The following is a 23,097-nucleotide window of genomic DNA, read 5'->3' as shown; positions in this document are numbered from 1 at the left end:
ACTACTTTTAACATGTCAGCGTCCCTACAGTCATAGATTTTAACGCTAAAAGGGACCACTATGATAATCTAATTCAGCCTCCTGCATAACAGGCCAAAGAGCCTCACCCAGTAATCTCTGTATCTAGCCCATAATGTCTGTTCAAGCGAGAACATATTTTTGGAAAGAGATCCAGTCTTGATTTCAAGATTTCAGGTGCTGGAGAATTCACCGCACCCCTAGGTGTTTGTTCCTATAGTTAATAATCACCTTCACAGTTAGAAATCTATGCCTTATTTCTAGTCTGAATTTGTCTAGCTTCAGTTTCCAACCACTGGATTTCAGTTTGCCTTTTAGTGCTAGATTAAAGAGCTATCTACTATTAGAAACAACCTTATATCCATATTTGGAGACCATAATCAAATCAGCTCTTAACTGGCCTACAGTTACCTGGGTTATCCTGTTTACTGCTTTTAAATACTGGGACAACATTAGCTTTTTCCCAGTCCTCTAGAACTTCCCCAATAATTCAAGATATGTTAAAAATCAAGATTAAGAGTTCAGAGATCTGTTTGGCCAATTCTTTTAATACTTTTGGATATCATGTCCTGCAGATTTAAAGACACTCCCCCTTCTCCAGTTACTGATGGAATAGAAAGTATTTCATTATCACTATAAAATATGAACACAGCATCCTGCTTATTTCCAAATACAGAACAGAAACATTTATTGAATACTTCTGCCTTTTCCACATCAAAATTGACAGCCATAGGGCTCATGCTGCTAGAAATCTTTTTTAAAATAACACAATTCTGAATGTAGCTCATCAGTATGCACGTCGAGGTTTTTTTTTTTTTTTTTTGGTATCTCGATGGTATTTCATTGCAAGGTCACCAGACTGGGTTAGTTCAAACATTTTAGGGTAAACAAGGAAAGATCAAGACAAACTCACCCTGAAGAGTCTTGTTTCAACCAGACATGATGTGCTTGACAAAAGCTGAGTAGGAAACAACAAGAAAGGCATTAAAAAATCCACCCAAACCAGAATGCGAGCCCTTGCCCTCTGGTGCAAACAGCACGTCACAGCAGTTCCCAGCCCTTTTGGGTAACTCCACCAGTTAACCAGAGCTGGGGACAAATTTCCCATAGATCTCGGGGTGAAATTTCCAAGCGCTAGGCACCTCCCACACCCACAGTTGAGGAGAGCTGCTCAAAACCACTCAGCTCTCAGGAGTTCCCACTGTGCCACTTACAGCCAGATTCTCAAAAGACTTCAGCACCCGGCATGCAGTCAACATGCTGAACACTCTTGAAAACCTTGCCCTGATTGTAGGTCTTTTGCAAATTCCACTCTCAGAGATCAGCAGCACCATTTAATACCAATCACCTTTCATTTAACGGAGTGCAAGTCAGTCCTCTGAGGGACTTGGGCTGCTGTAGAACAATCAAGCTCCCTGGTGGGTGTAACAAGGTGGCCACCTTCAGAGCGCCCCCTTGTGGCACAGGGTGGCTCTGCAGCATCCTTGCCTCAGTTTCCCTCTCCTCAAGGTTCCTGAGTAATTTAATAAAGGCTGTCTTCTATCCGCTTTACATGGGCTCATTTAGTGTCATAAACAGTTCCAAAATAAAGTCCTCGAAGTCCAAATCAAGAGTTCATATATTTTAAGGTCTATATAAATATCGTTTCCCACTTTTCATCAAGCCACTCCCAGTATTTGCCACCTGGAACCTTCCCTGCCACTCCCAGCACTACCTAGCTAGAGTCTTTTCCCCCCTGGTGTCTCAGGGTCCCCTACAGGAGCCTTCAAACTCCCTATTGCCCACTCATTCCCAGTTCCACACCTTCCCTGCCTGGATTCTCTCCCAGACCTCCTCCTTATCTACCCCAGAGAGAGGCCTGATTGGATCACATGACCCCCTAGTTACATGACTTGCTTCATTTTCCCCACCTGTGGAGGACAGTAGGTTGTGTCACAGGAAGGGCTGAGACCCTTCTCCCTTTAAAGAGCCAGCCACCCTATAACGGTGGGTTAGAGTACCCACATGTTGGTGGAAGGCAGGCATTGTAATGGTGCACCGGAGCCTAGTACAGAGGTTCATCATTAAAGTGATCCGTGAAAGGAAAGAGGATTAGGCCCCAGTCCTGCAAACGTGTTTAACTTCACACATGCTGGGTAATCCCACTGAAGCCAAGACTACCAGAAACAAAAGGCTAGAGTACCGGTGCAGGGGCACCCATCTGTGTTTAAGAGTCATGGTGCAACATATTCCTATGTTCGATGTGGTTCCTTGGGATTATGTACACTGAGAAATCTCCCACAATCTTCCAGGCTTTCCAGCTCCCCCAGAAGTATGGGACTCCTTGGGATTTAGGGGCCCACAGTAACTGTATCACACTCACACTAGCCCTGTCCACGAGGCTCTAACCCAGGGTGAAGTGGCCATCGTGAGCCGAGTTTGGACAGCAGCTTGAAATCTCATCCCAGCTTCCAGGTTTGGATTTTCACGGAGATCAGAAAAGGGATTTGAAAAACGGGGGAAATGATTTGACTTGCACTTTGGCAGCAACATCAGCATCCCTTAACAGGTCCATTTAGTTCTCATCAGAAATGCCAGATGCATGGTCCGATCACGGCTGGAGCTGCGGGCCCTTGAATCCAGGTCGATACTAGAAACATTTCCTGATATAATTACGTCAGTTAGGAGTGTGGGGTTTTTTTTACAACATTTCTATACTGCCAAAAGCCCTAGCATAGACAAAGTTATACTGACACGGGCTTTTTGCTAGTATAGCTTATTTCATTCAGGGAACTGGTATAAGCTACACCAGCAAAGAGCACTCTTTTGCTGGTGTAACCTAGTCTCCACTAGGCAGGTTTGCAGTTCTGCCTGTACTAGTTCTACTGGCAAACCTTTTCTAGGTTCTAGACAAGGGGTCAGTCTAGAGGAGCATTGCGGAGCATCCCTTTCCCTGCTACAGAAATTGCTCTTGGGGCATTTTGATTGGAAAGCCTGGGAGATCTTGCCCTGCATTTTGAGGTCATATGACACAGCACCAGTGAACTATTGAACACACAGGCATTTCACCTCTGTCCCACACCAAACCACTGTCAGAGTGGGGGCTAGAACTGCCCTCACTCCCCTGCCTTTGCAAATGTGACCACTAGGTACATTGCATCCTGGGAACATTTTGTTGGAAATCTCTGGTACATTCTCCCGATTTCAAATTAGTTGAGTAGGATGGGTGTCAGATGGGTTTTCCCCACTCACTGACCCCCAATTTCTCTTTCTGTGTGGTCAGAAGATACATTTAGCATCTCAGAGCAGACTGAAATGGCTGGGGTAACCACAAAAGGAATCTTCTCTGCCTACCTTCATAGTTGATGCAGCCGTTGGCATCTTCCTGTCCTGTCATCAATTGCTCCACTTCACTTTCGTTCAGCTTCTCGCCTAGGAGTAGAAGCAGAAGGACAGGTTGGTTAGGATGAGGACTCTGGCACTGCCCCCACCTGGGGCTCATGCTGCTGTGGATTATGTGTCCCATGGCTACTCCCTGAGAGACATCCAAAGCCTCCCAGATGTCAGGTTAATATCTGGGAGAGGATTTGTCTCTTGGCTAGTTGCTGTATCAAAGGTTGATTAACAGAGCAGACATGAGCCAAGGGGCTACGTATTTGGAACCACTAGAGGAATCCGGAGAAGAGGAGAAAGGAATAAGTGGGCATTATACCTGAGCTAGGCCCCACCCTCAGGACTTCATCCCGAACTGCCCAGCCTGGATCTCTGCCACCTGGAACAGACCCTGCCACCCCAAGCTTCCCCAATTACAGGTCAACCATGTCTAGCTTTGTCTCCAGCCCATACCCAGCGTGGCAAGCACATGGCGCAGTTCTGCACCCATGACTGTGCCATTCCCCTCCTTGTCAAAGACACGCAGGCCTTCCACAAAGTCCTCAAAGGTTCCCTGGTCCTTGGAGCGGGAGATGTGCTGCAGCATTGGGAGGAAGGTCTCGAAGTCGAGCATCTTTGTGTTCATTTCTGATGGAGAAGACAAAGGAGGTGGCATTAAGTAAATAGTCTGTGGCACCTTTTATACCAAAGCACTTTACCAGCTATATATATACACACATACAAATAAACACACACACACACACAGAGCAATCACTTTGCCCATCACTCAAAGGCAGCCACCTTTGAGGTAGAACAAGGCAGCTCTTTAACCATATACGTGGGAAGGAAGTGGAGAAGAATCCTGTGTCCAAACTGAAACTATGGAAGCAAATTGATGGAAGTAGACTGGTAATTAAACACATTAGAATTTGGTTGGGAAAACAGACTTGCCACCTTCTCTTGTGGGAATTGCCATGCACAATTTAATGGCCACAGATGGGCAGGACTTGGGCTTTAACTCTTATTCAAAAAAGCCCACCACCCGCAAACCCAGGGGTGGGCAAACTACGGCCCGTAGGCCAGATCTGGCCTGTCAGGGCTTTGGATCTGGCCTGCGGGATTGCCCCCCGTGGCACTGCAGGCCCCGAGCTGCTCTCAGAAGCGGCCGGCACCACATCCCTGCGGCTGGGGAGAGTCGGGGGGGAAGAGGGCTCTATACGTTGCCCTTGCCTCCAGACACTGCTCCCCGCAGCTCCCATTGGCCATGAACGGGGAACCGTGGGCAATGGGAGCTTCAGGGCAGGTACCTGGAGGCACGGCAAGGGCAGTGTGCGGAGCCCTGTGCTCCCCCCCAAAGGGGCTGCGCAGGGATGTGGTGCCGACCACTTCCCAGAGCGGCGCTGCATGGGGGCAGGGGTGGCAGGCAGGGAGCCTGCCCTAGCCCTGGTGCACACCACTGTCACCCCAGAGCAGCTTGAGGTAAGCAGCACCGGGCCGGAGCCCAAACCCCTCTGCACCCTGCACCCCAACTCCCTGCCCTAAGCCCCCTGCCTGAACCTCGCACACCAACTCCCTGCCCTGAGCCCCCTGCTGCACCCGGCACCCCTCCTGCACTCCAACTTCCTGCCCTGAACCCCTGCTGCACCCTGCACCCCCGTACACCCCAACCCCCTGCCCTGAGCCCCTTACCACACCCTGCACCCCTCCTGCACCCCAATCCCCTGCCCTGAGCCCCCTGCCGCACCCCACACCCCTCCTGCACCCCAACTCCCTGCCCTGAGCCCCGTTGCACCCTGCACCCCTCCTGCACCAAACCCCTTCCCTGAGCCCTCTCATACACCCCGTACCCCTCCTCTGCACCAATCCCTTGCCCTGAGCCTGTTCCTGCACACCGCACCCCCTCCCACACCGCACACTCCCTCCTGCACCCCAACCCCTGCCCTGGCCCTGCATACAATTTCCCCACCCAGATGTGGCCCTTGGCCCAAAAAGTTTGCCCACCCCTGAGTTAACCCGTTGGTTCCATACTGACCCAGCAGATGAACATGGGTGATACCGCTTCGGCACCCAGGGTTGTCCTTGGAGTTTCTCCATTCAAGCACTGACCACACCTCCCCACTTCCTTAGCTTGTGAGGGCTGATAAGTGCGAGGGGATATGGTGGCACAGAAGTCAGGGGATATGGTGGCACGGATGAGGGGATATGGTGGCACGGAAATCAGATTTAAACTGTCCTATCTATTCAACATTGAAGCCATTCTAAATTCCTTCATCAATGATCTATCCGAATCTGCTATGCATATCCCCTATAGCCTCTGCTATTACGGCCATGGGCTCTGAGCTCCGACTTCCCTTTGCATGTTACCAAGGCAAGGTGATGATGGGGTTTCTTTCACCTGCATCTTCATTCTCGTCCCCTTATGAATCCATCCCTTCTCCCACATCCTCCCTCACAACACTGAGAGAGCTGCGCAGCGCTCAGTGAAGGAGGGAAACCTGCCCTACTGGTGTAACTCTCTCTCTTCCCAGCCAAGAGGAGGTGTGAAAGAACAGAATATGCTGCATATTCCTTCACCCCGCTCTGAGGTGGATGGTCACCTCCATGCAGAGACTGGAGCCTTTTAGATTAAACTCTTTAGTCCCATTGACAAAGGCTTTTTTATTTGCCAAAACCCAGGGTCCAGGAACTTTGGAGGGAGTTGGGTTAGATTCGTGAGGCTGAGTAGAACCCAGCAGCTGGTTTCCCTTTGCCCTGCACCATGTGAGTCATGTACACCGTGCAACATGGTATAAACCGCTACTAAATCCAGGCAGTGGAGAATCAGGCCCCAGCTCACTGCTCTGGCTCTGCAGGGCTAACAGAAAGGACAGCTTGTCTGTGTCAGTCAAGCCTGGAGAACTGACTCAGGAAACACAGTGAGTCAGTCTGCCAGGTCCAAAGGGGCTGTTTTTATGCAGTTACTTCTCTGATCATGGCTGGGTTTAAAAAAAAAGTCGTTTCTAGGCACAGAGGAAAGTCTGGGATATAATCACCCATCTCAGCGGCTTCGATCGAGCGCTGCCAACTCTCGCTATTTTTACGTGGGGGTTTCATCAAAGCCCCAGCTTCTGGAATCAGGAGACTGCATGAGAAGCTCAGCTTTCATTAAAAAAGAAAAAAAAAAGGATATTTCTAGTCCTCGTCGTCATGGAGAGCAGCTTGAAAAGGTGACTCTCGTGCACCGTAAGGGCTCAGGAATAGAAGGCAAATAAAAAAGCACTCCCCTATTTTTTATTAGAAATGTCATGAATTTTGGGGGTCTGACTCGTGTTTTATGAATGCTCAGGGTTGGTCATAGTGGAGATCAGCTGGGCTGCCTTTGCTAACAGCTCCGAGATTTGAATTTAAGGTGCTGGGGGCAGAATGTTCCCAGCAGAGAGCTCTGGAATTCACTTCCCTTGTCGGTTTGTCAGCATCCCTGTTTTTGCCATCAGGGCATTATACACGGCTCATTACTTTGCTCCGGCTTTCTCCTTGGGGGAAAGGCTGCCTACAGGGGTTGGGGGAATTATTTTGATACTCCTTTGTTAAACTGGTTTTTGGGTATTGCTCAGGCACCCAGACAGTTTCCCAATCAGCAGGTTCTTATTAAGCAAAAAGTAAAATCAAGGAGCCACCTCCCCAGCTGGTGTGAATCCACATAGCTCCCTGAAGTCAATGAAGCTACACCGATTTACACCTGCTGAGGATCTGGCCCAAGAACAATGGAATCAAGGATGAGCCGCCCCATGAGGGTAGTGTCCTCTGAGCCAGATCAAGGGTGATATTTGATGGGGGGGAGGGGAGGAATTATCCAGGCATGAAGAGTCTCTGAGTCATTTTCTTTAAATTATGAAACTGCCAGAGCACATTGGTTCTTCTCTCCATGGGGCTAATTCCACCATGACTCTCCTGTTATGTTACTGGCTACATTTCCCCTTCAGGCCTCCAGGAGGGATCAGAGATGGTCTGTCGACTAAAGCCCTCCTAAGGGCATCGGTGGGGAGATAGCAGCTGCAGAATGGGAGAGTTTTATTCTGGCCTCAGAGACCGTGAGCACCGGCTCTGGAAGGGGGGGTGGGGTGGAGGGTCAAGAAGCAGAGCATTGAAAACATGAGGGACATGGAGCCTGGGTGAGTAAGATGAGGGGCCTCAGGCGCATACTGACCCAGTAGCTCTTGGTGACTCGTGAACTGCAACTAAATGAGCAATGAAAGATTTTGCAGCTGGGGGAGACTGGCTCTGACCTTCCTCGCCTATCGTCCCTGCTTGTCCATGCTCCTGATGACACAGGGTAGAAATGGGAGGAAGGACTATAACCCATCCCCCCAAATCCAGCAGTGAGGCCAAAGCCCGGCATGTTCCCTGCTCCCTGGGACCTGCCTGGAAGCCCCTCTTGGCCAGCCTGTCTCGTCTCCAGAATGGGTTGCTGGGGGTCCCAAGTAGGAAGCTGCGTGGATCTCCATTCCGTCTCCTGCTGCCCCAAAGTATATTCTGCCCTAAAGAGGAGATGGCAATGGAAGGGAACACCCTGCTCAAGGGGTTTAGGAGCATAGCGCTGTTGCTATCTTGACAGCCCTAGAGCGGCAGAATCAATTGCACCCTAAGGTGCCTTCAGCAGTCTGGGTAGGGTAGCCAATCCTCCAGGATTCTCCTGGAATCTCCAGGAATTCAAGATTAATCTCTAATTAGAGATTATGTCATGTGATGGAACCTCCAAGGAATAAGTCCAACCAAAATTGGCAACCCTAAGTCTGGGCCTTCAGACACACTCAAGTGTATTATTACATGGGCAGAGTCCACGCACCACAGTGAGCCAGAGATCAGGACTGGGACCTCGGGTGGGACTTTCTGTTGCAGACACAATTGTCTCAGAGGTACAGACGCCTTGTGAATAGAAACTCACTTCCTCTCTGCCCCACTCCCCTGCCCCGATCCTCTTTTCTTCCCTGCTCCTTGTCACTTCATCTATAGAGTGAACTGTGTGCTGGTGAAAGGTGTTAGACTGAAGGCCCGAGTGACCAAAGTCTCTAATCTGTCTACAAAACAATTCAGCACAAGCTTCCCTACCCTGCTGCCCTCCACCTCCGGCCTGCAGGAACTGCATATAAAGGTAGAGCTGGGCAAAAATTTTTGTGAGAAACCTTTTATTTTTTGCCAGAATATGCAAACTCAGGTTGATTTAGGGTGACCGGATGTCCCGATTTTATAGGAACAGTCCGGATTTTTTGGGTCTTTTTTCTTATATAGGCTCCTATTACCCCCCACCTCCTGTCCCGATTTTTCACATTTGCTGTCTGGTCACTTTAGGTTGACCAATACATTTCACCAATACAACCCTTCTGCTGTGTTTCGGTCCCTTTTGTGTTTACTTTCTGCAAACATTTGTGCAATCAGATTTCACTGGCATGGATGCTCAACAGGGTTGTGGTCCTTGACAAGGTCTCATACGTGCTACAACAATATAGTGATCATGATAAGAATACTCACAGAGAGTGAATTTTAAGCTCATGTGAATAAACACATAGGTAAAGCTCATTTTAAATTTGCTCTGCACGAGCGTTTGCACTGGAAACCTAATGATAAAAGTGACTTTTGTACAATCAATGAACTGAACAGTACCAGATGATTTACACAACCAACTGCAGCTGGAATTATGAATGGCAAGTCACAGAGTAAACAAAATTTTCAAGAAAATGTTATCCAATAAAGAATAACTTAGAGAAAAATTACAATTTGCTGCCGGATGTTTTGGTAATGGAAGAAGTGAAGTTAGATAACTAAGTTATGAATTATTCGCTCAGCTCTGGCATGGTGGCGAATGGGTATAAATGCCTAAATCAAGAGCAAGAGATGTGTATGGGTATAGATAGATACACAGATGTGTATGGGTATAAATAGGTACACAGATAGGTAGGTAGATATAGATATGCCAGTTCATTTCCATAGAACACTGCACAGCCATAAGATGGGAATAAAGCTGAAGGTCTATCTCCTACATAGTCTACCTTGCAGCTATTAACAAATTAATGCAATGTCTCTCCCCCTTGGCCCAGTTTCTCTTACCTTCTGGTTTGGGCTTGCCCAGCACCTTCAGGACTTCAGCATTGGTTGGGTTCTGCCCAAGAGCCCTCAGGACATCACCACACTGACTGTAGGTGATCTTCATCTCCCCGGTTGGGGTCCTGTCAAACAGCATGAAGGCCTCCTTAAACTCTGCAGAAAGGAAGGAAGAGAATCAGCGGTCATCTTCCTATAATGCCCTCGCATCCTCCTGGTGAGAGGCTGAGCCCTAAAACTGGTCCTGTCCAGAAGGCTGGCACTACTGGATAGGGAGGGTGGGGTTTTGAGTGTTGCCTTTTGGGATTTTCAACAGGGATAAAGTTTAACCAGTTCCTCCAGTGAAACCCCTCCAAGGCAGAAGCTCCTCCCCTTGGGCAAGAAGAGCATCCTCAAGCACAACCGCATTTCCACGATCTTCCTCCTTGACTCAGCCTTCCCTGGGGCTTCCATGGCCCATAACCTCCACTCAGAACTCCCCGCCTCATCCCACCTCTCTGCCTGAGGCCATTTTAGCAACTTTCCCCATGTACTCCACTGTTCCAGCTCCTCCCCTGCTGAAACCCTCCTCCTGGTCTGCATCTTCTCGCGCCTTGGTTACTACGACTCTCTTCTCTATGACCTCACCAGCTCTCCTTGTCCCCACAGGTTGCAGAATGCTGCTGCCTGACATCCCTCACATACAAAGAAGGGTGGGCCACGTTCTCCCCGTCCTCACAGATCCTGCCCATGACTGAGCCCTGGGCATTGTGGGCTACAGGACTGCCCTTTCCAGGTTCTCTATAACAAACTCCCATCAGCCTAGAACCTGGCACCTCCTTTTACCTTGGGGGATGGGGCCTAAATCTGGAAAGATCAGGATCTGCTTCCTCCTATACATAATATTCTTCAGCCTCCTGGCCTGCTGTAATATTCTCTCTCTACCTCGTAAGTCCGCCAAGTGAGCAATAACAGTCCTGCATGCATCCGGCCCGGGCTTCTGCCTCCGGTTTGTTTCCCTGTAGGCTCTCTTCACGATGATGGGGTCCCCGGGTGCATCTAGCCGCAGAACGCTGGGCAGCCATTTCTCCAGGAACGCTATCAAGTCTCTCCCCTCCTCTTTCTCTGGTAACCCAAGAACCCTCAGTGTGCAGGCCTGGGCCTGGCTCTCCAGTTGCTCCACGTGGGTGCCGAGGTGGCTGGTTTCTCGGGCCAAGTGTTCCAAGGCCTGGGTGCACTGTTGGGTTTTCATCTTCTGCTTTTTGACCGAGGAATCAGTCTGAGCGGCTGCCTGGGCCAGGCTGGTGACTTGCCCTTCCAGCACATCCATCCGAGTATTGAGAGCCACGATTTTACCATCAAAGGCTGTCACGATCTCTCGGTTCTTGTCTGTTTTCTTCTTGATTTCGAGCAATAACGCTCTCAAGGAGGCATCGCCGCTGTTTCTGCTGCCATGTGGGATCAGATGCTCAGGGTCTCCATGTGGTGACTGAGGCATAGAGGCCCAAGACGTGGTGTCCTTGGTTTGGTCAAAATCCTTAGGCAGGATTTTTGGTTTGCTTGATTTATTACTTGGCATCTTCACACCAACTGCAGTTCTTTGCCTTGCTTAGGATCTGGACTATAAATGCCCATGGCTTGGTTCTGTCAGCCTAGAAGCCCCTGCCAAACTGTGTGTCAATCCCTGGCAATCCAAATCCTGCACACGTGTGAGCTTGATGCTGTTTCTTGATACCGTCCACCTTTCCTTTCCTACGTGGTGTGGGGGAGGCAACCCTGGAGCTGCTGCCTCTGGGTGTGACATCACAATAGCTAATTCTCTGCCAGTGGTTTTGAGCTGCACTGGCTTTGTGCATATGAGTGAGAGAGCGATGTCACCCTTTAGTGGCTGGGCCCACAGAGAATATATAAGGGATCTGCTGCTAGTGTCAGCTAAGGGCGTTCTCCTTTAGCTCCTGCCGCCAGCACTTGTCTATTGGGAACAGAAGGAGAAGAGTTCTAGTCCTGTCTCCCCAAGATGAGTGTATGATTAATTTAGAAATTGTGTCTTGGATTCATTGTGGTTTGTACCCTCTCTGTGGGCCTCTACAGGGAAAATAATGGCAAACATCTGGTCAGGTTGGATTCCATCCAGAGGAGAACAAGAGAGCGTTGGTACCAGAAGCACATTAGAAGACTGTAAGGCTGTGCATTCCACTATCTCAGTATTGGTGAAACCCACTCTCCGTGGTATTGGTACTTGCTTACTTATTTTTTTACCATTTTTTACTGTCTTTTTTTTTTTTTTTTTTTTTTGCATCACAGGGACCATTTGTAGGGCTCAGCCTGAGACCTGATCTTCTTACTGTATTTCCACCAGCCTGAATTTGAACCCAGATCTTGGCTGTATCCAGAGGGGTTAATAAAGCCCATCAGAAGTGTAACAATAACCACAGCCCACCCCTATCACCATGGGGACATCTCTCTATGTGGCTGGGATCTGCTTGTTCAGAGGGAATCCCTGATTTCAAGCCAAGGCTGCATCTTTCAGCATGAACCGAAAATGCTTTTCCCTTGCTAGTACCCACTTGCTTCCCCTCCATTTTTGGTGGCACCCCCATCAACAGAACAGAGCAGGGAACTGGGTTCCATATATTCCTTCTGCTGCTTTAGGAGTTGGCATCCTTACTGAATCCCTGGCCTGGCTCCCAATCATCTTTCTCTCTTGCTTCTATTTATATCTCTGCTCCTGTCTCCATCCCTGCCCACCTCCCCTTGCTCTGCTCAAGCCTCTCTTCTAAGTGCTCCATAGGGCTCGCCCCGTCCCATCCTCTGGTAGGAGGCGTTGGCATGCGCCTCGCCACATGTTGTTCGGGTTACTGCGAGGTACCAGCTTGTGCATTCAATCAATGACTTTGCTTTCTGATTTGATATGCACCTTCTGGCCACTATAAAATGGCATGAACCAATGCCTGGATGGAGTGTAATCTAGCGATTAGAGCAGAGGTCTCCAACCTGGGGAGTGGAAGGAATGTTCGGGGTGGCATGTCGGCACCTGGGCCAGCCCCCCCAGGGGGTGAGGAGGGATCACCACCCAGCCCTGCTCAGCCCCCAGCTCCGCTCCAGCCCTGGTTCCCGGCCCCAGCCCTAGTCTTGCCCCCAGCCTTGGCCTCTGGCCATGGCTCTGTTCCAGCCCCAGACCCTCCCCCAGCTGCGGGCCCAGCCTTGGCCCCCTTACTCCCATCTGCACCCCCATCCCTGGAGCTGTCTCCCGGGGCGGAGGGAGGGGCACAGACAGGGATGAGACTGTGAAAAGTTTGGGGACCACTGGGTTACAGCATGGAGAGCTGGGAATCAGGACTCCTGGGTTCCATTTCTAGCTTTGGGGTCGGGGAGTGGCCTAATGAGAAGGACTAGGAGTCAGGGCTGCTCTTCTAGTCTCCAATCTGCAAGGCAGTGTCGTCCAGTGGCTAGAACAAGCAGGTCAGAGTCAGGACTCCTGGTTTCTACTGCCATCTCTGCAAGAGAGTGGTCTTGTGATTAAAGCAAAGGGCTAAGAGTCAGGCTTACTGGGCTCTACCCCTCCCAACCAGCGGCAATGCGGCAAAGGCAGCAACAGCTGGTTTGAAAAGTGCCAGGCACTTACCTTCAATCTGGTCAGCACTGAAGTCAATCTAAAGGAAAAGAAAACAGAGCAGAGCCTTTAGAGCCCAATTCCTGCCCTCTGTGCTGGGATACAGCTGCATGAATGTCACAGCCAGGGCCAGCCACAGGCACTAGCCACACACCCCGCCCCGGGGAGCAGAGCAGTAACTCGGCAAAACAAACCAGTCCCTCCCCCCGCCCCCCAGCAGCAGGAAGAACTCATCCTCTGAGCCCCATTTCCCTGCCTGGTGACAGGACCTGAGAAGCACCCTGTAACATGCTTGGGGCGCCATCCTGGCCAGAAGAAGTCGAGGGCTCTTCGGCATAGCAGCAGGTGAGAGTTGGGAGGCAGGACATCATAGTCCCATCTAATCAAACCATTGAATTACTCCTGTATGCAGGTGTATGAGTCAGGGTTGGCAGGTGGCCGGTTCTGCTTCTTGTTATTCTTTCAAAATGTCCTGGAAATGTTTCACTGGGCAGAGCAAGATCAGTGCCAGGGCTACCCCATTGGGGGCTGAAAGCAGGAATATTTTGCCCCCCGAACACATACTAATAATTAACAGGGGGGCCCCTGGAGTTGCTCGGGGCCCTAAGTAATTGCTTACTCTGCTTATGCCTAGCTCCAGCTCTGAGCGAGATCACTGGTATGCAGGAAACTGACACCTGCTGCCTAGCTAGAGTGGGGCTTAATCATGCTATGTCCTAGATTAACCCAGAGGCCTTTTCTGCTCCTTCAGGGATGTGGAAAAGTAAAACACCGTCTCCTGCTGTAATTCTCATGTGAGGTACCTGGTTTATCAGGGTAAACCAGGTGTAATCTGCTACTGGGACCACGGGGCCCAGCCTGGGCACAAATCTCACTACATTGAAACCATCTGTCCAAAACACAATCAAATTCCTCTCCCCAGTGTTCGTTAAATCTGGCACTGCTGGCACCTAGGAACTGGCAAACCAGAGGGTCAGGCTTCTTCTGTGAGAAACCACAGCAGCCCATTGTGGGGAGTCAGAGACCTACATTTTCTAAAGTGACAAGTAAGAGCCTTTGGCTGCTTTCATCTTTGGGGTGCCCAACTGGAGACACCTGAAAGGGGCCCGCTTTTTCAGAAAGCGCAGAGCACGTGTCCTCCAAAAATCAAGCCCCTTTAAAGCATCTTGAGTTGGGCCCCTGAAATTGAGGCCACTCAAAATCATCAGTCCCTTTTGAAAATGTAAGACAAGGAATTTTTCAAACAAACGTATGAAGATCAGTAGCTACAGTGCTGCCAACGCTTGTGATTTTATAAGAAGTCTTGTGGGAGCTGGTGTTTTCCTTAAAGCCCCAGCTCCTGGAAACACGTGGGCATAGGACAATCTCAGCTTTTATTAAGAAAGGGTGCATTTCTAGCCATCGTGATTGTGGGGAAAAGTCAGAAAATGTGACCTCAGTGTTGCCTTAAGGTCCCCAAATCAGAAAACAAAGAAAAAGACTCTCCTTTTTTATTTTATTTAAATCTCATGATCTTTATGTAAATTTAATTATTTCTGAGGGGGCCTGGCTCAGGATTTTTAAATGGTTGGGAATGGCAATACTAAAGCCACAAGACAGAACATCCAGGAACAGGATACTGTGCCTGTCCCTCAGGGCAGACCTCCAGAGAGAATCTGTGTACTGTCTGCCAAATTGTTTTGACCAAGAGATTTTTGTATATTACAATACAGTAGCCAGGTTGGATAATGGGCGAAGGGGAGGCTTTAAAAATTCCTGAGGGCTATTCCTGGTTCTGACCTTGACTTTCTGGGTGACCTTGGGCAAGGCACTTCCCCACTCTGTGTGTCTGCTTCCCCCATCTGTAAAATGCGGATAATAATACCCACAGCCCAGGCTTAAGCAGTTGCAGCCAGAGTTCAGAAGTGACCACAGATTTTGACTTCTTCAGTTGCTGGGTGACCAGCAGGAAATGTGATTTTCATAACAGCTCAGCGGAGTGGGTGGATGTTGGGTGCTGAGCTCTTTTGAAACTCTGGCCCTATGGGTCTCATTTCCAGAGGTGCTAAGGTCCAGCAGCTCCCACTAAAGTCACACCAGGGATTTGGACCCAATAATGTAAACAATATTTGGAAGTCTGTATAGGATCAAACTCAGCCCTGGCACAAACTGGGGCAGCTCCCGCTGACCTCAATGGGAATTGTATCAGATTACACCATGGCTGAATTTGGCCTGCGGAATTGAACTCATAAAGGGGATGTTAGCTTGCTGGTGTGCTGTAAGCCACTGACCTGACCTTTCACAGACGAAGTGAGCTGTAGCTCACGAAAGCTTATGCTCAAATAAATTGGTTAGTCTCTAAGGTGCCACAAGTCCTCCTGTTCTTCTACAGACTGCGTTTTCCCCCAGCTCAGATGTGCAATGGTTATTTTGCAGGGAAGTGATTTTACCCCTTCCCCAGCTCACAACTTGGGTACAAAAAGGGAGTGAAAAAGCTTTAAAATTTTTAAGGCCTGATTCTCTGTTGCCCTGCACCTCATCTCGTCCCAGAGACCAGTGCAGAGCAGGCGTAAAATGCCACAATCTCACTTAACGCCCACTTCGCATTGGTTCAAAGAAAGCATGACATAGCTCAAGATAGCAGAGTCTCTGTCCCTTGGAAGGGAAGGGCCCCTGTCTACCGGCTGATCCTGTACAACAGTATTTACCAGGGCACGTCCACTGAATACATGTCGCTGCTTGGGTCCCAAGAACCCTAGGCAGTGCGGTGCGTTCAGGCATAGCCCGCTGCTGAGCTGTTAAGCTCTTTCTAAGAAATATTTTATTTTCATAACCCAACAGGCTCAGTCCATCTCAATTAAATCTTTACTAGAGGCGCCCAGTGGGACTCAGTATTTTCACTGGCATCCTTAACAGGCAAACAGCTGGGTTTCTAAAGCCATGAGCAATGGTCAGCCAGCGAGGGTGCTCCATTCCATTCCAGCCATCCATTTGGTTGAAAATCCAGTTTTCCACCCAAAAAAAAAAAAAAAAAAAGTTTCCATGGAAAGTTTCCGACCAGCCCTAGTCCAAAGCATGTATCCTAGGGCTGCCTCCCCAGGGAAGCTGGTGGTTTACAAATGCTTGCTGTCCTTTCATGAGTATTATCTGAGGTCTAGTGGACTGAGTCCCGGGCTGAGTGAGAGGGAAGTCGGGATTCTAGGTCCTGGTCTCTCATGACTCTGTGTGACCTTGGGCATTTCCGCTCTCTCTGCCTCCATGTCTCAGTCTGTAAAAGGGGGATCGTGATGGTTTACCCAGTTTTGTGAAGTGTGCTGAGATCTGCGGATGACACATGCTAGTTAGTGCAAGGGATTGCCTAGGCACTAGTGCAAGGAAGCAGCAGTGCGCTAATGCACATACTGGTGTCCCATGAGCCATGACGCGTTCCTTCATGTCGGCTGACTGACAGCACTGGCCCTGCAATTCCGCACAACCAGTTCCCATCACTAAGGCCTAGGTGCCAATTTCTCTTTCCTGGTTTGCCTTTTCTCCCCTTCTCTAGTTTTAACCTTCAGTGTTTTCTCGCTTTTCCATTTACCTCTCATCCCACCGTTCTCTCTCTCCTTCCCCAAGCTGGAGGATGGTGGGAAGAGGCTGGCATGCAGAACCTTTTCGGCCTGCATGTTTGGCGGGCAAGCAGTTGACAGCACCTTTGCCTGGTATCACCCTGGAAATGCCAGTGAGTCACCACCCCTGCCACCACGGGGGAATCGATGCGCAGGAATGTAGGGTTGCCAAACTGGATCAGACCCCTGCTCCCTCTAGTCCAGCAATGGCCAGAACCAGCTGCTTTAGAGGAAGACATAAGGAACCCACCTTGGACAGTTATGGCATAATCTGCCCATAGGCGAAGTTCCTTCCCAAATCCAGGCAGGCAGAGGTCGGCTCATGCCCTGAAGCAGGAAGCTTTAAAAAAACCCAAAACAATCTGATGTAACTGTGGATGCTCTTGTGAGCCATAGCAATGCCTATTTCTTTTCTGAATCCTACTGAACTCCTGCCCTCAATAATATCATGTGGCAACGAGTTCCACAGGTTAGCAGAGTGCTGTTTAAGGGAAAGTACCTCCTTTACTCAGGTTGGAGTACTCATCTCATCTCCCCACCCAAAGGTTCCCAAGGCGATGGCACCAGTTGGAAACTGGTGGCTACTTATTTAACCACAATGAGCAAGAACATTTGTCCCTTTGGAAGAGGTGGAGCCGCAGTAATGAGCCTCATTCGGTCAACAAGGACCCAGAGGCAGTAGCAAATTCTGGGCGAGATCAGCTGGGTCTGGGAGTTTGCAGGCAGCAGGGGGGCTGGCTGTGCTGACCCTCTTTGGAGAAAGGATGTTATTTCAAGGCTCAGTCCTAAAGTCAGGGGGTCAACTGGTTAAATTGTCTCCATACCGAGCATGCTATTATTAACCCTCTGACTACACCACTGGCTTAGAAATGTAACTGTATCCAGAAGAGCCACGGAAAAAGTGACCTCCCCTCGGAGAACAACGGAGAGAGGAGACTGAATAGAAGATGTTCTCATCCAGGAAATTGACTCAGGATGAGACGCTGCAGGCGCCAAAATACTTTAGGACTGAGACAGCTGGCAGCAGAAAATCTGTTTCATGCTGTCGGGACAGCTGGACAGAACCCCCTCAAGGCTGTGCAGCCATGGCCATCTCACCAAATCCAAATGCCGGCCTATATTCTAGCGAGGACCAGGTTAAGTCATTGGGCACTACCCCTCCACTCCCGGAATTACATCAGAATCTCAGCGTTCATTTGAGGGGAAAAAATAGTTTCCAGCTTTTATGGTTGCAAGGGGAAGCTGGAAACCGTGGCTCGGATGTAGCCACTGCATTGACATCTGCCTGAGTTTGCAGAGTGCCTGGAACGACAGTTCAGAAAGGGGGGAGCTGCCTTATGCATCTCATTGGGGTGTAATTCCAAGACCCACTCACTGCTCTGGGGGACCCTACCAATGCCACCCCAGTGAGGACTCTATGTGAGGCAGAAGGCCAGCCCATCCACTCGTAATGATGCACGCCAGCAGCTGGATTAAGTGTACTGGCCACACCCCAGTTGCATGAGAAGGGGGGAATCCATCAGTTCATTCCTGCACCAGGGCTGTGTCCAGCATTCTGGAGGGGTGCCCCAAACATCACCTCAACTGCAACAGCCCTGGGGAACATCTGGGATAGACTGCCCTGGCCATGCCCACTCGTGCTCAGGCCACACCGCCTAGCAGGGAGGAACCCTGTTCTAGGAGGGCTACGGGACTTTATGGCTGTTTTGCATTGCACCAGCATAAAGAGGACACAGGGCATCACAGCTCATCCACAGGGCTCTATTCCTGCACTCCGCTTCTTCTCACTGGCGCAGCGCTGGCTGGGAACCCTTGGGGGAATTGCCCAAAGGGGGAGCTGAGCAGGGGCAGGTTCTGAGGAGCAGCCTCTTCTTTGGGCATTACACTCAGGTGCTGCACGAGGCTGGGGTTTATGGCAGGGGCGATGTGGGGAGCAGCTGGATTTTGCTGCTAACACAGGAGTCAGCAACCTGCTTTGTGTGAGCATGGAACACTCGTCCTTCTGCAAAAAGTGCCATGGGTTCATCACAGGCCACATGTGTCAGGACCCGGCTCTCATCCTCCTCCAAATTGTCCCCCCTAGCACCGTACTGGGGTATTGGTTCACTCTGGGCTAAGGGGGAAGAGCGCCACCTCCTGGATCACCAGCATCTCTGCAGCACCTCCTGTTGCTCAGAGGCCTCCCACCCAAGTACCAATCCAGGCTCACTCTGTTTTAGCCCCGGTTCAGGAAAACCCTTAACTTTACTCATGTGCCTAAGTCCCACTGACTTCAATGGGATTTAAGCATGTGTTAAGGTAATGCACCTGCGTAAGTGCAGTGCTAACTAGGGAGGCTTTCCTGAATCAGGGCCGTTGTTTGTTAGATTTGCAGTATAAAGTGCTCATATGTTCCTGTGCACCCGAGAGCCAGATTGCAAGAGTACTCTGTGGTGACATCTTTCCAAGTGACCAAAAAGCCACCCTCAGCGGAAGGAGAAGATGACAACTTTGTAGTTCCAGTTTTAGCTTGAGGTTGATTCCACTATGGCCAAACAGAGAGGGGTGAAGATTTCCCATTGCAAACACTTCAGCATATCAAGGCTGTACATCACATCAGCCCCTGACCCCGCTGGTTACTAGGGAAATGTAGGGCATAATAATTTGAGCTGCAGCTGAGAGTAAAACGTGTACATCTACACACAGGAGGGAAAAATCCCAAAACAACTCCCGCTCTGGTCACGGGCTGCCTTTTCCACACTGGCCTGTGATCACTGAAGCCTCTTGCTCACACTGAACTGTACCGTCAGGTGAAGTTTGATGCAAGGAACAGGAGTTGCTACACCCACCTAGTCTGAGCTCCATTTTCCTGAAGTGTCTAAATACCAGATGTTTCAAAGGAAGGTGTAAAAGCCTACAATGCACCCAACTATGCAGTGGTATCCCAGGGGGGGAAATTTCTTTCTGATCAGTTTATGGCCCTGAAGCTTAAGGACTGAGAACTCCTATAGCCTATTCTGTTTTATGTCACAGGGCCTGATCCAGCACCATTGCAGTCAATGGGAATTGACTTCAATGGGAGCAGGATTGGGCCCACTGGAGGTACAAGTCATGTTCATGTAATGCGTTTTGGCTCTGACCAAGCTATTTGCCTCAAAAAATATCCTGTGGTAGTGAGTTCCACAGGTTAATTATGCAAAGGGCTTCACTTGATCCATTTTAAATTCTTTGCCTTTTTATTCAGCCTGGCCCCCTGAGTGCAAGATGCTGACCACAGCCCTTTTCATCCAGGGAGGCAGAAAAGTGTTTCACAGAGGAAAGTGAGCTCCGGTTTTCTGCCCTGCCTGAGGAAGCCTCCCTGGCTTAATCGCTGTTACTCAGAAAAACCTGCCTGCTGCTTCTTAAAAAACAAAATCCAGAAGCACTTATTCTAGTTGAACGTTTTCTAAAAATGTCTTAAAAGCGACAGGCCGGCTGCAATCCATAATTTTTCCAAACATTTTTGGCACATTCCTCCCTTCCTCCTAAGATTCTTACGCCCATTTACATTAGGGTAACTTATCGATTATGCAACAGTTTGTGGCTCATCTTCAGTCAGAGGGAGGCACATGGAATAAAGAGATCTGCTGCACTCCCAAAGCAAACGGGTCATTGCATGTGCAAAACTAGGCATCTCGGTGTGCAACATGGGCAACTGAGTGTGCAGATAGATACCTAGTGCACATGTAGCTGCAGGTGCAAAGCACTTTTGTGCATGCAAACGGGGTCCTTGCACTTGCAGACAGGTACTTGTACATTGGAACAGTGTATGCAGGTAAGCCGTTTTGCACATACCAATGCACATTTTGCACATACCAATGCACATTTTGCTCATAAGCCTGGCCACAAGCATATTTTGCAAGTGGAGCTTAGGGCCCAGATCCTGCATTGCGTTCCAGTGACACTCAGTGCAAATCTACAACAGTGGACTCCAGGGGTGCAGTTGCTTAGCACACAGGCCCTATAAAGCAGTGCTAGGTAGAGTAATGCTGAGGTTATGAGTTCACGTCTCATCTAGAGCACCATCACATTCTTCTGATCCTGGGACTGGCTCAGATCCAGCTGTAAATTAGTTTCAGGGCTGATCTAATTTATGTCAGGCTGCCCATTGCCCCACAGAGCTCTTCTAGCAGCAGGGGACACCCCTTTTACCCCTTACTTTGGAGACTGGGAGTTGGAGTTGCTAGAGTGGCCATATAATGCTAGAGGATTCCCAGGCACGGGAACTCTTCAGGGAGCAGGATCCACTGGCTTTCCAGATGTTTTGAGCGATGTGACCTCTCTCAAGCAGCCAGCTACTGGGCCAGGATCCAGCCCTAAGTGTCTGCAGTTGAAAACAGTTGCCCCATTGGGAATTCTAAAGGGCAGCACCTCCAAATAGTGCAGTTGTTTATCATAAATCACCAGAACCCCTTTGGTCTGGGAATCAGGGATGGAAACCCTGGTACAGGTCCCACGTGAATTCCCGGTTCTGGCAGGATTGGGAGAGAATGGCCAATGGGAATAATGTAGGTGCTAGGAGAATAGGCAGTAGAGTAGGGGATCTGTGTTTCCTGCCCTGGCTGACGCTGGGAAGTCCCTTAGTGGCTGAAGGGAAACACACAGAGGTTGGGCATTACCTGCAGTTCAGCGCCCTGAAAGTCATGGCAGGTGTGTGCCTTGTAGGAGTTAGTGGGAAGCCAGTGCTCTGACAGTCTGGAAAGGGGCAACTACAGAGAGGACAGCACCGTGCACACAGGCAGGAACACAACTGATTTGAAACTTCTAGACTCCTTCCTGCCCCAATTTCAAATCCCTCCGGGGTCAGTTCGGACCTTCCTCCCTACTCCATAGCAAGATGGAGTCCTGTTGCGTGAGAGTCCTTCGGATCAGATGATAAAAAAGTAGATCCTGCATGAGAGTGGGGGCTTGACTGTATGTCCTTGCCTGCCGTTGCCTCTCCAGCCTGTTGTGTACAAGTTGCTCGTCTGATTGCCATGTTCTGCCCCAGAGGTGGCTGCATCTTTACTCCGTGTGTGTGTGTGTAATCTGCAAAGTGCTTTGGGAAGATCACATGGAGTTTTAAGACTAAAAATCCCAAGCTGTTTTAAAACTCCAAAAGAATGGCTAGGGTTGAATTTTGGGTCAGTTATGTTTCTATACCTCTCCTTGTCAATAAGAAGATGCAGAAGAAGCAACCTGTTTGCCTGGGGTGGAGGGGAGAGACACTCACAAGAGAACTGCTGCAGTAAAGCAGGGATGGAATGAAAGGAATGTTTCCCCCCCACACCTGCTTGCTCCCTCCCTCCTCTCCAGACTCAGCAACAAAACAGAACAGTGAGCTCCAGGGGCTAGCAAGAGAAAAGGAGCCCATTAACTTTGATGGCAGTTCCGGGTGTTAAGCACCTCTCGGGATTTGTCCACTAGTTATTTAGGGATTCCCCCCCTACAGGGCTGAATGGGGGGATACTATCCCCATGGGAAGATTTTAGGGGAGGAATCCATTCCATTGGTACAAGGCATTTGCTCCCCAGAAATAACCTTAAGAACCAGGGATAAAGTGCATCCCTTCTCCAGCAAGACGGTTTAGGGAGTGGCAGGAGATTCCCATCCCCAACTCCCTGCACCAGCATGGTGCATTTCCCCCTCTAGTTCTGGCTACAAGGGAAGGCAGCGCGGCTGACATGATTCACATGGCACACTGGATTGTCAAGCACTTGGCAGGTCCCTGAGAGGAGGTGGGCAAGAGACTGGCTAATTTCCTTACTTACAGTTACACTCTTGGGATCGAAGGTGGGTTCCTTTGCTGGTTCTGGTGCCGGTGCTGGGGCTGCTGCTGGGGCAGGAGCAGGTTTGGCTGCCTCTTTCTTTGGTTCAGGTTTCTTGGGGGCCATGGTGCCGGGTTCTTTGCAAAGGAGCTGAGAAGGGTCTTCCCACCCCACCAGGCAACAGACTGAGGGACAAAAGGCAAAGTCTGCTCCTTCCCCTTATATACCCAGCCAGTGCTCACACCAGAGGGGCAGGCCAGCTGCAGGAGCAACTGCTACTTACTATAAAAGGAAGAAACTCCAAAGAGAGGGGCCCTGCTCAACAATTGCCCATTGTCATCAGCTCCCGGAGCACGGAGAAGCCAGCAGCCATCACACCCCCATTGGAAGGGGGCACCTGGTTCTTTGGCTGGGGTGGATCAGGGCTGCCTCCTAAAAGATCATCAAAAAACAAAAATACAAATGGCAGGAAAATAGTAACAGGCCGGCTGATAAACGTGCCCCAGGGGGAAAGTGTCTTTTTATAGGCAAGCCTGTGAGTGCAAATACTGCAGATTCCTTTTAAGCCCAGGATTTGCTAGCTGCCACCTCGCCGCCGCTCGCTGGAATATTTGATCCCTGCCCCTCCGGTTCTGTCCTCTGGTGTTGAGCCTTTTAAATATCCCCTTGGCCCTGAAAGTTGTCTGCAGCCTTTCCCTGTCCTCTT

General features: G+C 49.9%; 1 protein-coding gene across 1 annotated transcript; it reads right to left on the bottom strand.

Annotated features, from left to right (window-relative positions):
• Positions 1 to 831: 831 nt before the first annotated feature.
• On the bottom strand, positions 832 to 22,517 carry LOC144257963 (myosin light chain 4). The gene is made up of 6 exons (XM_077806238.1): positions 22,395 to 22,517; positions 13,052 to 13,079; positions 9,454 to 9,603; positions 3,844 to 4,017; positions 3,352 to 3,429; positions 832 to 976 (listed from the first exon to the last, which is right to left on the bottom strand). Exons 1-6 carry the CDS (start codon positions 22,515 to 22,517, stop codon positions 948 to 950), a joined length of 582 nt encoding a protein of 193 aa, XP_077662364.1. The 3' UTR covers positions 832 to 947.
• Between the last annotated feature and the right edge of the window lie 580 nt (positions 22,518 to 23,097).

Source organism: Eretmochelys imbricata, chromosome 27 (assembly GCF_965152235.1).
Source record: "Eretmochelys imbricata isolate rEreImb1 chromosome 27, rEreImb1.hap1, whole genome shotgun sequence".
Taxonomy (NCBI): domain Eukaryota; kingdom Metazoa; phylum Chordata; order Testudines; family Cheloniidae; genus Eretmochelys; species Eretmochelys imbricata.
The sequence above is the reverse complement of the archived record's forward strand: the minus strand, read 5'-3'. Positions and strand labels throughout refer to the sequence as shown.

Bases quoted from the DNA above. Each gene is read 5' to 3' on its own strand.
- LOC144257963 (XM_077806238.1), bottom strand. From the start codon at position 22,517: ATGGCCCCCAAGAAACCTGAACCAAAGAAAGAGGCAGCCAAACCTGCT. The intron at 13,080-22,394 runs GTAAGTAAGGAA...CTTTTCCTTTAG, and splicing joins TCGATCCCAAGAGTGTAACT to ATTGACTTCAGTGCTGACCA. The intron at 4,018-9,453 runs GTAAGAGAAACT...CTTCTCCATCAG, and splicing joins GGGCAAGCCCAAACCAGAAG to AAATGAACACAAAGATGCTC.